Genomic DNA, 15,030 nt, shown 5'->3' on the forward strand with positions numbered 1-15,030 from the left:
GGAGGAGGAGGAGAGGGAGGAGGAGGAGGAGGAGAGGGAGAGGGAGGAGAGGAGGAGGAGGAGGACAGAGGAGGAGGAGGAGGACAGAGGAGGAGGAGGAGGAGGAAGAGTACAGGGAGGAAGAGGAGGAGAGGGGGCTGCATGCTTGGCACTGCACTGCATTTCTGGGCTGACCTGCTCGGTCTTGCGGGCGATGAGGTTGCCGATGGTCTTGCTGAAGAAGCTGGCCAGCAGTGGGTTGAGTGGCGGCTCCTGCTCCAGGAACGCGTACAGCTTCTCCAGGAGCGCCTCGTCGCCGCCCAGCTTGTCGTTGATCACAGTCACGTCCGCCGTCAGCAGCTCGCACGCGATGTTGGGGAACCTGCACGCAAGCAGAGCGGCTACGTTATTAACGTGTTATTAACGTGTTAATAACGCTTAAAAAAACTCACCTATATCATGTTGGGGAACCTGCACGCAAGCAGGGCCTCTATGTTAACGTGCTATTCACGTTTAACCCTTAGAACCCAATTGACGCAAAGTGCGTCAAAAAACACACCCTTTCTTCTCTGTTACATTGCTCCGGAACTGTTCACCGCAGCGAGATGAAAAATACAGCCTATACTTCTCTGCGTTCACCTGCGCACCCATCACTCTCGTTTGAATTACTCGCGAACCCGTGATCGCATAGATATGGCAAGCATATCAGATGAAAGAGGAGACACAGGGCTATTCATTGGTATCATGTATATCGATCCTTCTGGCTTATAAAACAGACGAAGTGACTACAAAATAATAACGTCATGTACACAAACCAACCCTGCACACCCATTACTCTCGTTTGAATTACTCGCGGAACCATGATCGGATAGATATGCCACACATGTCAGATGAAAGAGGAGACACAGAGCTATCATTTGATACCAAGATACATCCTTCTGAGTTATAAAACAGACGAAGTGACAGCAAAATAATAACTTCATATAGCTGGACTTACCCCACGTTTTTGTCTGTTCTTGTGGCAAAGCATGTTTATAATCCAACGCTATCGTGTGTTTCTCTATGGCAAAGCATTTTCATAATCCGGTTTTGAGATCCTAGCAAATTCCTGCATGGCATCCAATTCAAGGCTCACATTGCATCCCAATTTGATCAACAAAGAAACACCTTTTTTGCCTTTACTTTGTTTATGGCAACGCAGTATAAAGTTGAGAATCATTATGAGTGCATATACACGCAGGCTAACAGGCAAACTTGGGTCAAGTCAGGTCAGATCAGTTCGTGTCACAGATATGGAGCGCAGAAAGGTCATTTTTCATCACTAAATAAAAAAAGGCATTTATTTCCGTAAATCACACACCACATATTTCTGTAAATTACTCAGCCCCAGAGTATCCCTCCAACATGGCAATTATATTGCCAGATTCAGGACAGTCTGCCCTACACACAAATTAAATGCATGTAGAGCTATGAGCTTGCTGTGGTGAGATACATGTCAAAATATAAGAATTTTTATAATACGCTTTTTGTATTTTAATTCTTTAAAAATCAAAATAAAATCAATGCCAGTACTAATACATGAACTGATGGATCTGGATAGCCTAGACTCTGCTGAAAAATAACAATATATAATATGTGTGTGTGGCACTTAGAATGACCAGAATAAATCCTTATGAATAAAGGTAGTGAAAATGCCCTAAAAACAGCTTGGGGTTCTAAGGGTTAACAACTCAGCTGTCATGTTGGCAAAAGGGTCACTAGATTATTAACATGTTAAAACTTTAAATTGTGTGAACTCACCAATTGTGTGCTATATGCCAAGTAGTGCTTTGTGCAGCTTTGATAAAATGCTTCAGCAACCTTATTTTTATAGTCATAGTCACAGTTATGATTGACAGGTGTATTAGGTCATTTAGTCACAGTTATGATTGTGACAGGTGTATTAGGTCATTTAGTCACAGTTATGATTGTGACAGGTGTATTAGGTCATTTAGTCATAGTTATGATTGTGACAGGTGTATTAGGTCATTTAGTCACAGTTATGATTGAGTACTAGGGCTGTGACGATATACGATTCGAAACCGAAATCGCGACATTCATATCTACGATACTGTGTCGCGGTGTGAAAAGGCAGAATCGCGACACACCCTTTCTAGTGTTTCACGCAGTGCTTTGCAGCTTACGCAGCCTCAAAAGCAACCCACAACTCCCGCTTTACTTATCGGTAGCCTACGTTGTCCAAAACCAAATAAATAAATAAATAATAATTTCATACCTCTCCTTGCTTTCACTGTAGACTATGTGTGCAACTTTACCAAAACAGTATAGAAGTAAACCCCCTCTCCTTGCCCCGCTCTCTCGCGCGCTCCCTCCCTAAATAAAACATTCACAATCGTGAAAGCAAGGACGCATAGACGACTAGCTAAATTCCTATTAAATCCGCAAAAATTGAGATAGTTCTACCGCACACTGTTTTGACGTTTACTGAGCGAACCTGAGGACGCTGTATGCGAAACGCGTTGTTCACTCTGAATAAAATCAAGTAAACGTCAAAACAGTGTGCGGTAGAACTATCTCAATTTTTGCTAATTAAGTATGTTCCTGCAATCTACCTGCACCTAACCAGGCTGTGCGTGGATCTTGGTATCATTTGGAATACTATTAAATCCGCTTAGCATCATTAGCATGCTGCACATATTTGTTTAAAACTCTTGCATTGAAGTTGACTGATCATCTCAATACCAACGTTTCCCAAAAGGGCCTGTCCCAAGGAGAACAAGTATTACCTTGAAACTTACACACATGGGGAAACTGAACAGTCCAATTAGTAGACTATGATAGGCTAAGCTAGCCAACTATGCTACTTTGTTTACAATATTTCCAGGCTTCAACCAGACAGCTGGATTAAAGAGGTAGAGTTGTAATAAAAAACAGTAGGCCTAGGCTATAGGCTAATCTGCATAAAGTGTGCGGTCATAAATATCAGTCATTCAGAAAAATATTTTTATATCAGGATATAAAATAATAGATATATTATATTGTAATCCTCTGGTGTTCTAATCTAAAGGAGGCTATTAAAATGTTATTTAATAAAATGACTACCCCCCCCCCCAAAAAAAAGGGGAAAAAAATTAAAAAATCTAGATTCGTATCGAACAGTGGGTCAAAAATCGTGATACAAACCGAATCGTAAGGTTGGTGTATCGTTACAGCCCTATTGAGTACCGAAGTGTGACGTTCCGTTTCCATGATGGTAGAATCACTGGATCTAAACAAACTTTCGAAGTGGCTTAAATAGCATTGAATGTAGACATGTGGCATCATTTCAAGCTAATAAATGGTTTTAAATGTAGGCTATAGCCATTTAAACGTGTTTTACCTGCTAGACAGCAGCTTAGCCACATAACACAGATTCCCTGGCAGGTGTTATAGAAAGAAACGAAATTCCAGTGGATATTTCACGTCTTCTCAAAGACTGGCTGCAGGCAAAACACGTCTGTGAATTGAAGGATTTTAACCGCATGCTGTGAAGTTACATGCAAGTCTCTTTTACGGAGAAATAAAATAAAAATAAAACTCAAGTCACGAATTTGATCATGTTGGTATGAATATATGTTGTAGTATGTGATTCCTACAGTGTAAAAAAAATATATACTAACGTCTTAGAAACGTTGTAAAATTATTGAAATAGATTAAGAAATAGCATCGCTTTGGTGATTACTATGGTTAGATTGATTTGTTAAGATCCAGTGAAATTGCTGCCTTGACAACGTTACGTCATGGCTTCAGTACTCTATTGCGAAGGGTGTATTAGGTCATTTAGTCACAGTTATGATTGACAGGTGTATTAAGTCATTTAGTCACAGTTATGATTGTGAAGGGTGTATTACGTCATTTTGAACAGACTGGAAGAGACCAACGCAGAACAGGTAAGAGGCTTAAGATTGAGGAAAGAACCATTTCATCACAAGTGTATGTGTGAGTGTGTGTCTGAGCGATGTACACAGGAAGGAGGAGGATGCAACTGCACACTGTGACTAACGCAAGATGTCATGCCGTTTAACTTCCTGTTTCGCCTTTCAGACAGTCAGGCGTCACACACACACACACACACACACACACACACACACACACACACACACACACACACACACACACACACACACACACACACACACACACACACACACACACACACACACACACACACACACACACACACACACACACACACACACCAAAAGAACTGTCCCAGTTTTAGACCCCTAAGCTGGGAATCTTTAGACCACAAAGGCATGATGGAGTATCGTTCTGCCCTTTTTCATATTAAAGGTACTGAGCTGTCAGGAAAAAGGTCTGTCATGACAGGAAGTGGAACTACAGCTGCTAGCATTAACTCAGTCCATGCGCAGCAAGCCACTGCCCCAGGACCTTTTAAGGAACGTCTACAGAGCAGTCAGACACCGGACACTGCAGATGGGCCAGACTGTGGGTAGTCTGGTGCGTTCAGAGGCGCTGCTTGGCCCGAGGTGGCTGCAAATGCTTATTGCTATGAGTGGCATTCCAAGTAATCGGTGCATGGCTGATTCTCGGGAGAGTAATTAAAGAGGGAGGGAGGAGTTATGATTTAGCGCAGAGGAGACGGAAGTCGTCCAACAAGTTATGATTTAGCGCATTTCTTCTTCCGTTTTTAACCATGGAACACGAGCCCAGCGCCGCTGAGAAGGACGACGCCCTTTATAGACCCTTTCAAGAGAGTTCCATTATCAGCATCATACTTGGCCCCACAAGACTTCCTTTTTAACATTCCATATGTTATCTTAATGCAGAGGAAGTAGATTGGGGCCCAAATAGAACGTTCAAGCATTGTTTTTGTTTTTATTGTTGAAAGGGTCTATACAGTGTGCGCTGCTTCCTTCTGTTCCATTCCTATGGGGCAATATAGGAACGCACTGGGCATTCCTATGGGGCAATATAGGAACGCATTGGGCATTCCTATGGGGCAATATAGGAACGCACTGGGCATTCCTATGGGGCAATATAGGAACGCATTGGGCATTCCCATGGGGCAACTCTGCTACCAGCTCTGAGAGTCTCTCCTCTAGCCAAAACACTCTGAATGAAGACAGACCTTTTACAAATCATTTTGAAATTTGAGGAGCGTTCCTGTGCCTCTTCTTGGTGCAATGAGACGGTGTTGGGCTGACTGCTGTAGTTTGTGTAACTCAAATGATAAACTTCTGCTTTCTTTGCAGTTTCAAATGTGGCATCTCACGGTTAAGCAATGGATCTCCACTACACCATGCCTCCCTCAGTACAGTACACTACACCATGCCTCCTTCATAGGGCTGTAACGATATACGATTCGAAACCGAAATCGCGACATTCATATCCACGATACTGTGTCGCGGTGTGAAAAGGCAGAATCGCGACACACCCTTTCTAGTGTTTCACGCAGTGCTTTGCAGCTTACGCGGCCGCAAAAGCAACCACATCTCCCGCTTTACTTATCGGTAGCCTACGTTGTCCAAAAACAAACAAATAAATAAATAATAATTTCATACCTCTCCTTGCTTTCATTGTAGACTATGTGTGCAACTTTACCAAACAGTATAGAAGTAAACCCCCTCTCCTTGCCCCGCTCTCTCTCGCGCTCCCTCCCTCTCACTCTCTCGCGCTCCCGCCCTCTCTCTCCTGCTCAATGAACACGCCGACTTAAATAAAACATTCACAATCGTGAAAGCAAGGACGCATAGAAGACGACTAGCTAAATTACTATTAAATCCGCTTAGCATCATTAGCATGCTGCACATATTTGTTTAAAACTCTTGCATTGAAGTTGACTGATCATCTCAATACCAACGTTTCCCAAAAGGGCCTGTCCCAAGGAGAACAAGTATTACCTTGAAACTTAAACACACATGGGGAAACTGAACAGTCCAATCAGTAGACTATGATATCATAGTTGGCTAGCTTAGCCTACTTTGTTTACAATATTTCCAGGCTTCAACCAGACAGCTGAATTAAAGACGTAGAGTTGTAATAAAAAATAGTAGGCCTAGGCTATAGGCTAATCTGCATAAAGTGTGCTGTCATAAATATCAGTCATTCAGAAAAATATTTTTTATATCAGGATATAAAATAATAGATATATTATATTGTAATCCTCTGGTGTTCTAAGGAAGGCTATTAAAATGTTATTTAATAACAAAAAAAAAAGCCCCCCCCCAAAAAAAGAAAAATCGAGATTCGTATCGAACCGTGGGTCAAAAATCGTGATACAAACCGAATCGTGAGGTTGGTGTATCGTTACAGCCCTACTCCTTCAGTACAGTACACTACACCATGCCTCATGCCTCCCTCAGTAAAGTACACCAGCTCCGCGGGAGAACATAGCCGTCCTGTTTAAATAAGACGTCATTATATTTCCATTCTGTGCTCATACTGAAAGTGTTACCACCAAGTCAAGCTGGACGACATTCTCAGACTTTTTTTCCATAATAGCGACATAATGAGATTAACTGGAGGGAATAACCCTCCTAATCGACTCCTCTCCTGCTGGCATGTCGTAAAAACACAATCTGGGACTGCGGCTGCGTCTGGATCTAATTCCGTTAAAAAATGAAATTAGCCCTGTGACCCGCTTCCTGCCTTCATTTCAACTCCGCTGCTAACAGACGCCTCTTGTTTCTCTTCAGGGGGCTGACGGAAGCCATTCCGATTACATTAGCATTCCGATTACAGCAGACAGTAGATAGCCACTGATTCTCTCACTAGCCAACCCAAACTAGTCCAACCACACGGTCAGGTACTGGGCAAGAGGAGGCATTGGCATGACCTGGCAGGTACTGGAGGCATTGGCATGATCTGGCATCACCTGGCTTGGTTCCAGTGCCAGAGGCATTTACGGTCATCTGGTTCTTTCTGACTGGATGTCAACCGTGGAAACGGCCTGCTGGTTTGTGGGTAATCTGGGTACGGTCTTCAAACAGGGCTCACAACTGGTAAGAGAGTTGGACTGGTTACACACACACACACACACACACACACAGCTCTGCTAGAGTGTGTAAGTATCTGAGCTTGCGTATGAGCATGTCTGACCAATGACGAATGGCTGCATGTCAGCATGTCATCACAACGCAGCACTACCAACGTGAGAGTGTGTCATCACAACGCAGCACTACCAACGTGAGAGTGTGTCATCACAACGCAGCACTACCAAGGAAGCAAACGCTACACAAGACCAACTGGTCAGCATCCAACTCTCCAGCGCACTGCCCCTCTGTCCTGCTGGCCAGCTGCACTTCCCTCATGCAGGGACTCCCCCCATCCTCAGGGTCAGCTGTGCCTTGTGCTCTATTGAACACACACACACACACACACACACACACACACACACACACACACACACACACACACACACACACACACACACACACACACACACACACACACACACACACACACACACACACACACACACAAACACAAACACGCACACACATACCCCATCCTCAGGGTCAGCTGTGCATTGTGCTCTATTGAGTTAGGGAGGGAGGGAAAGAAACGCAGCAGGGCCTGTTGAAGCTGCTCCTGTGAGTACACCATAGTGGTATACTACAGCCCTACTACAGCCCAGAGAGATTAGCTGCTCCTGTGGGTACACCATAGTGGTATACTACAGCCCTACTACAGTCCAGAGAGATTAGCTGCTCCTGTGGGTACACCATAGTGGTATACTACAGCCCTACTACAGTCCAGAGAGATTAGCTGCTCCTGTGGGTACACCATAGTGGTATACTACAGCCCTACTACAGTCCAGAGAGATTAGCTGCTCCTGTGGGTACACCATAGTGGTATACTACAGCCCTACTACAGTCCAGAGAGATTAGCTGCTCCTGTGGGTACACCATAGTGGTATACTACAGTCCTACTACAGTCCAGAGAGATTAGCTGCTCCTGTGGGTACACCATAGTGGTATACTACAGCCCAGAGAGATTAGTGCGATGTTGAGCCTAAAGCAAGAGGGGAGTTACATTTTATCAAGCAGAGGCAGTCAACATTTATGTGAAAACATTTCAAACTGTTGGCTTTGAGCTGTTACCATTCTGCCCTGTTCGCCCAATCAGAATCTCTCGCACACCTCTGGCTTTCGACTCAACTCACTGCTCCTCCCGCTTGGTGTGTTGTCACCCTGTGGGCCCCCGCTGAGCACGAGCTGACGTGCAGGCAGTGAGGAGGAGGAGGGGGTGGGGTGGGGGGCTCTGCAAAACCACAACGCTGCGACGGCCTCCTGCTCCAGAGCATGGTCTCACAGAAGAGCTAAGCTCAGCGAGTATGGCGCACGCTATCCCAAAAGAGGTAACTTGCTGATGTTTGTTTACATGCTTGATACATGAAATAAACAAATCCGAGATTATGGTAATGCAAATCCTTAATCAATGTAGACACCTGTACAGCTATTTTTATCTGATCAATTACATGATCAATCCATCTGGGCGTTATCAAAATCAACATCAAATACTGAATTTAGGACTTGGACTTTGAGCTTGACTCTGACTGGTCCCTTAAAGTGTACTAGGGATCGACCGATATATCGGCCGGCCGATATATCGGGCCGATATTTGCGTTTTTTCCCCGCATTATTTACATGCAGACTGCCCCTCCTCCAGGAGCAGAGAGCTGGAAGCCTGCTCTTCAAGACAACAGTAAACTTTAAACTTTCAAAGCATCTTTTAACTGTTTGACTTAGCTGAAATATTGCCATACACTTTGAAGGTGGAAGCAAGTTTGTGGGTCCAAATGGAAAATGTGAATGATATAGGTAACTTATTTAATACTTAATGCCTCGTTTATAAAACTGCTTGCCATTGTATTTAGGTAGCTGCAAATAGCTAAGTTGTAGGCTAGGCTATCCATATGCATGCGGTAGCTAGCTGTTACAAACACTGATCATATGATTAAGTAATGCCAACGTTGTTCCGTGGTATTTGTGGGAGTTTTATTCAGTGACCACCTGGCTGAGTGTTGGACACGTGTGGTGTGTGTGTGTCTCCCTCCCTGAATGCCCCTCTTCTATAAAACTGCTTGCCATTGTATTTAGGGAGCTGCAAATAGCTAAGTTGTAGGCTATCCGTTTGCATGGGGTAGTGGTAGCTGTTACGAACACTGGTCAATCATATGATTAAGTAATGCCGACGTTGTTCCGAGATATTTGTGGGAGTTTTATTCAGCGACCACCTGGCTGAGTTTTGGACGCGTGTGGTGTGTGCGTCTCCCTCCCCCTCTCCCTTCGAGCGGGCGGAGTTGCCATCACAGTGATATCAAAGCTTTAATAATGAGACGTGTTATATGTAGTTGAATATTAATTCGTGTTAACGTTTATCATGTACCAGACATACCGTGTATGCCTAACTTGTTTAGAGCCGTTTGCTAACGTTATCATTACCAATCCAGTTCAATGGTGGTTCGTCAGTTACCAAACAGAAGTTTGTGTGTGCGTCTGTCTGTCTCACTCAGTGGGACACACGCATCACAGCGAGAGTGCTGCGCTACCTGAAGGAGAGATTTTAAAACTGAGAGATATGTTTTTATAGCTTTTGACGTTGATGCCGTTTAGAACAGAAACATCTGACACCACGTTATTTTCCTCTGCTGATTTATGTTCTGTGGTTGACATCTGGCAGCTTTTTTTTAGAAAAATATAGACATAGAAAAATTGAAACCATGCAGTCTTAAATTACAAATCAAGCACTTTATTTCAATCAGGGATTAAAGTGAAAAAAAATCGTTTGACTGAACTTTTTTCAGGCCATAAGTCATACGTTGTTCATATCTACCTATAGAGATAGCACCCCTTTTGCGGTCGCGACCTATTGGTTTTTAATGTAGCCTACAAAAAGATGCAAACAGCAAAGTAAAGGGAGTATTCGCCTTATTCACACAGCGGCCATTGTTTAAACCAAAACGAGGCTACAGGGTACACTTACTATATAATTAATGCCACCTACAGGTGAATGCATAGAACATAACAATCCTATGGTTTGTGTACCCTGTAGCCTCGTTTTAGCCGCCAATGGCCGCCATGTGAATAAGGCGAATTGAGAGTGTTCTTGATTGAGATTGAGTTTTCCAGATGAACAAAAATATATTTTAGTACCATCCCTGACCATTGCTGATTAGCCATCGCTGTTCTTTTCTACTGCAGCAATATTGTAGAAAGGCTTTAACACACTCTTATTTAATTACTTCAGGCCAAAAGTGTTTAAAGGGGAGATTTTTTTCTTGTTAATATGCAATTCAACACCATGTAAAATCTATAAAATCAAGTTTGCAAGACTTCCCATTTCCTCATCAAAGTAACGAATCAGAACATTCTAGATATTGTTCATATTTCCATTTGTTGCCTCATCCGCATAATGAAAACATGGTAATTTTGAGTTTTACAGACAACTCAGTTTTCCAATGAGCAGCAATACTGTGTGTGCTCATGCAGGAGGTCTGCGCATTTGATAACGACAAGAGACGGCGCTTTTGTCTTCAGCAACAGATTGTATAAGGTTGACAAGAGGTTGCGATATGGTTAAGGACAGGTCGTGTTGCGCTATGAAAGAACATGCGTAGCCTACTTTCTAAACGTAAAAACGGTCAGACATAGATAAACGTAACCTACCTCTGTCGTGGTGGCTAGTTGCACCAGGTAGGGAAGATGTCCTGAAGTGCACGAACGTTAACCTTATGGCGGTCTTCTGATTGGTGGCGTGCTAAAAAGTTTTCCTATTGCATCCATAAACAATTTTCTTGCAGCGAACCGCGCAAAAGCAAACCCCTGGCACTTTAATTTCTTTACACCATGGCTTGTTAGTTCTCCCCCGTTTCCAACAGCTGCCCATCTGCATTTATTTTTTAACTTTTGACACCTGCCTTCCTTTAGCAACAACGCATCCATGACAGCTAGTGGCCTTGCCAAATAGACGCACACAAATCATGACGCTAATATGCGAGGTTCTGGTAGGCCTACTGGTTATGTTTTTGTGCTATAAATTAATAATATTTTATAGCAAAGTTTTAAGTTGACTATTTTAATTGTATGGTTATTTTTTGTCAACATACACTCACAACCTACTGTCGTTAAAAGTGAGGCCTAAGCAAAATAGGCTACAAGGCTGTCTGTGCGTCACAAACACGACTGACCCCCTTACTCGACACGCTCAGTCAAAACCTTCTGTCGCAAATTGTGAAAAACATTGTTGTATGTCATAACAGACGGGATAATAAATTGCATAGGCTACGGTTTATATTGCGTCGCTTTACACATAATGTTAGTTGCATTGATTAAAAACTGTAACAATAATAGTAGCCTATATCGGGTGGCATAGCAGGCTATCTGTTCAAGTCATAGGTGACACCCAAAATGAATGACCTCCCCTGACAAGAGTTCGCGATAGTAAGTGTCTACATTGATGCACGGAAACAGCCTCCGAATTCGCACATAGAGCTCACAATATCATATCCAAAAAAGTTAAACGGATTGGCCAACCTCATCAGCTGTCTCGATTGTGTCACTATAATCCAACTTTTAGACCGTTATAGTCCTCCATACGTGTTCTTTTTTTTAAGCAAACGCCCGAGACAAGTACAAAGCGAAACTCATGGCTGACGTAGGCTATCTTCTTGAGCGGTCACTTATTGAGACACAGAAAGTTCTCAAGAACACTATTAGGTCTTTAAACATTTACCTAATATTTGTAGTTGCCTTAAAAAAGGAAAAGCAAAGGTGACAGTCCCCCCCTCCCTCCTATTTTTTTCCTCATCGGATCTGCATCGATCTCAAATATGACATTTCTAAAATCAAATTGACGGAAATCCGTCCTATGACGGAGAACTTTAATCCTTGATTTCAATAGCTAATTTTCAGGCTTATTGTTTTCTTAAATTATTTAAATGTGTTGACAAAGGACATTTTGTGATGACCTGAATTATGTCTTATAATATGTCAGCAAGCAATGCATCATCAAGGCTGTGTTGTAAGATGTTGATGAAAGCATTTTGCACAGTTAACCATATTCAGTGCACCCATCCATAAGTTCAATGTTCCTTTTTTAAATTGAGACTTATAACATTTGTTATCATCATTTGTGTAATTATGTGTCATTTGTATGATGTAAATTGAGGGAGCAAAATAAAAGCAGTATCGGCTCCAAATATCGGCTCAAGAAAATCGGCAGCCTGTATCGGTCATCGGCTAAGGCTGATGGAAAAAAATCGGTATCTGTACTAAAAAATCCATATCGGTCGATCCCTAAAGTGTACTACTATGAACCCATCCACCTAGTCCAGTTGGCTTTCCCCTTGAACACATCCACCTAGTCCAGTTGGCTTCCCCCTTGAACACATCCACCTAGTCCAGTTGTGTTTCCCCTTGAACACATCCACCTAGTCCAGTTGGCTTTCCCCTTGAACACATCCACCTAGTCCAGTTGGCTTCCCCCACGTCTGCATGCTTTGAGTGTCTCCCTGTTCTGCACCCTTCTCAATCTCACCGATAGGCTACATTTCCTTAAGAGCAATACAGTATTCTTCAGGGTAGGCCATCAATTAATATAGTGGTCAGGCATATTTAGGGGTGGACACATTCTCTCAATTAATATAGTGGTCAGGGATATTTAGGGGTTGACACATTCTCTCAATTAATTTAGTGGTCAGGCATATTTAGGGGTTGACACATTCTCTCAATTAATATAGTGGTCAGGCATATTTAGGGGTGGACACATTCTCTTAATTAATATAGTGGTCAGGCATATTTAGGGGTGGACACATGATCACATGCTCACAAAAAAGATTGAGTGAATCCTGCTCCCTTCCTTGTGTTTCCAAAGTACAAAAGCTCTATGGGCTCTATGGGGTCGTTGGATGGACCATGCGGCACAAAAGCTCTATGGGGTCGTTGGATGGACCATGTGGCACGGCGCACACATACTCACTTGAAGCGCACTTTCTCCTCCAGGTCAGCAGGGGGCTCCTGTGTGATGAGCTCCACCAGCTCGTGCATGCACTGGTCCTGGGAGAGGAAGAGCAGCAGCCGGCGGTTCTGGGCCTTGCACTCCTGCAGCACATCCTCCTCCTCCATCAGCTCGTGCAGCGTCACGTCCTCACGCTCCAGCAGCTGCTCCATGTGGGACGTGCTGTGCAGGTCGAACTTCCAGAACATGGCGGCGGCTGCAGCAGGAAGTACTGACCTTTGGGGGGGGGGGGGGGGGAGACAGGAAGTGGGGACACAAGGGCGGGCATGAGGACAGGAAGGAATTGACTGCCCTGATGAACAGGTGATTATTTAATTTATTTATTTACAGTGTGCAGGCGACATAGAGGTATTTACAAGTGGAGATATTTCTAAAAAAAAAAACCATGTTTTTAAAGAGATTCATTTTAATATAAAGAACTAATATTTGAGGTTTAGCGGCTAGTGGCCGATGACACTGTCTTTGTTGAACACAGTGACCCGACTTAACCACCACACACAACTTAGGGGCGAACAGAGCGACTCTTCCGGCTACTCACCTTGGGGGCGAACAGAGTGACTCTTCCGGCTACTCACCTTGAATCAATATCTACAGTCCTGACCCATGAAACCTACCATGCTAAAAGCAACCACTGCATCATTTATTTACAACTTTGAGATTAACACTTGGATCAGTATGGGCAACCAAACTCACAATCTATGCCTTAAGCAGTAGTAAAAAACTAGAGAAAAACAAAAAAGAAAGCAATTATATTTCAATATATATATATTGATTTATATCTGAGAGGTGAGGCAGGCGGCTCTAGCTGTAATTAAGGGCATGGATGGATAGCAGACTCTAGTAGTGCACTAGTGTACTAACACCCAGAATAGTGTCCACAGACTCTAGTAGTGCACTAGTGCAGTGTTTCTCAAACTTTTTAAGACCAAGGACCACTTAACCAGTAGAAAAAAACTTCACGGACCACCTAGCTATAGACACAATAGGCTCACTCTCACTGAACCACAGTGGTTATTGTCTTTGCACCTTGCTTATTGTGTCAGAGGATTCATATGATTTAAATTGGCATAGCTTACATAGGTAGTGTTGCAGAACTGTTTGGATTTACATACAAGTTGGTTCAATATTGCAAACAACTCATCTATAATTAATTTTTTTCCCCGTCTGCTCGCGGAGCACTTGGGATAGCTTGCGGACCACCAGTGGTCCCCGGACCACACTTTGAGAAACACTGCACTAGTGTACTAACTAGGGATGCACGATATATCGGCGGCCGATATATTATTAGCCGATAAGTGAAAAAATTAAAATATTATTATCGGTCCGATAACAGAATTCTGGCCGATAATTTGCGCCGATATTTTTTAAAGTCCTAATTTAGGCCTACGTAAGGTCCGTCTGGCTACACTGAGCTACTTGAGCTTGGTTGGCTATACTTTTTCCTCAATATAATGTCAGCGGTGTGAATGTATTTCACCACTCTAACAAAATCTGTGGATATGCGTTCATTTGGGAATCTGTGCATCTCAAAATCCTCTCGTGAATGATCCGCCATTTAACCTAAACAGAGCGGAGCTCAGCCCTATCTAGAGTCGTCTTGTGCTGATGTGTTTGCACTTTACCGCGCTGGTCGGGGAAACAAATAAACAAACTCGTTAGTGGGACGAGTACATAAGTAGGCCTAGTTCTAAGTTGTGTTTTAGTATTATATTTGCATTACTTTAGCTTGGGTTTTGTATTATTACCTAAAAATATGCTAACCATAAAACCTTCGGGGCTAACTCCTTTCATTTCTGCTTCAGCAGGTTGTGCGCAACAGAGTAGACGAACATAAGATACAGTCTGAGGAGTTGCAGCTTTATTCAGTTACCCGCAGTTGAAACTAAGTTTCCCTCACAAACTCTGATTTGGTCGCTATACTGTAGCTTATTCCAAGCTGAGCCGTTTATGAGCGTTTAGTCCTAAATGAAAACGATTCAAACTCTCTAGCCACTCACTCGCAATTCACTGACGTCAGATTCACTTAAA

General features: G+C 43.1%; 1 protein-coding gene across 1 annotated transcript in view; it reads right to left on the minus strand.

The window, feature by feature from the left end:
• The window catches only part of ppp6r2a (protein phosphatase 6, regulatory subunit 2a), a 56,507-nt gene that overhangs the window by 36,843 nt on the left and 4,634 nt on the right, over nucleotides 1-15,030 (minus strand). The window contains exons 3-4 of the mRNA XM_076302789.1: nucleotides 12,964-13,218; nucleotides 175-361 (exon numbers count right to left, since the gene is read on the minus strand). Of these exons, the coding sequence (XP_076158904.1) occupies nucleotides 175-361; nucleotides 12,964-13,190 (414 nt within the window). The 5' untranslated portion in view covers nucleotides 13,191-13,218. The remainder of the gene's footprint in view (nucleotides 1-174; nucleotides 362-12,963; nucleotides 13,219-15,030) is intronic.

This window comes from Alosa pseudoharengus, unplaced genomic scaffold (genome assembly GCF_046254945.1).
Source record: "Alosa pseudoharengus isolate Yale_2024_CS ecotype anadromous, Long Island Sound unplaced genomic scaffold, YU_APseudo_1.1 YU_APseudo_1.1_scf_24, whole genome shotgun sequence".
Lineage (NCBI taxonomy): Eukaryota > Metazoa > Chordata > Actinopteri > Clupeiformes > Clupeidae > Alosa > Alosa pseudoharengus.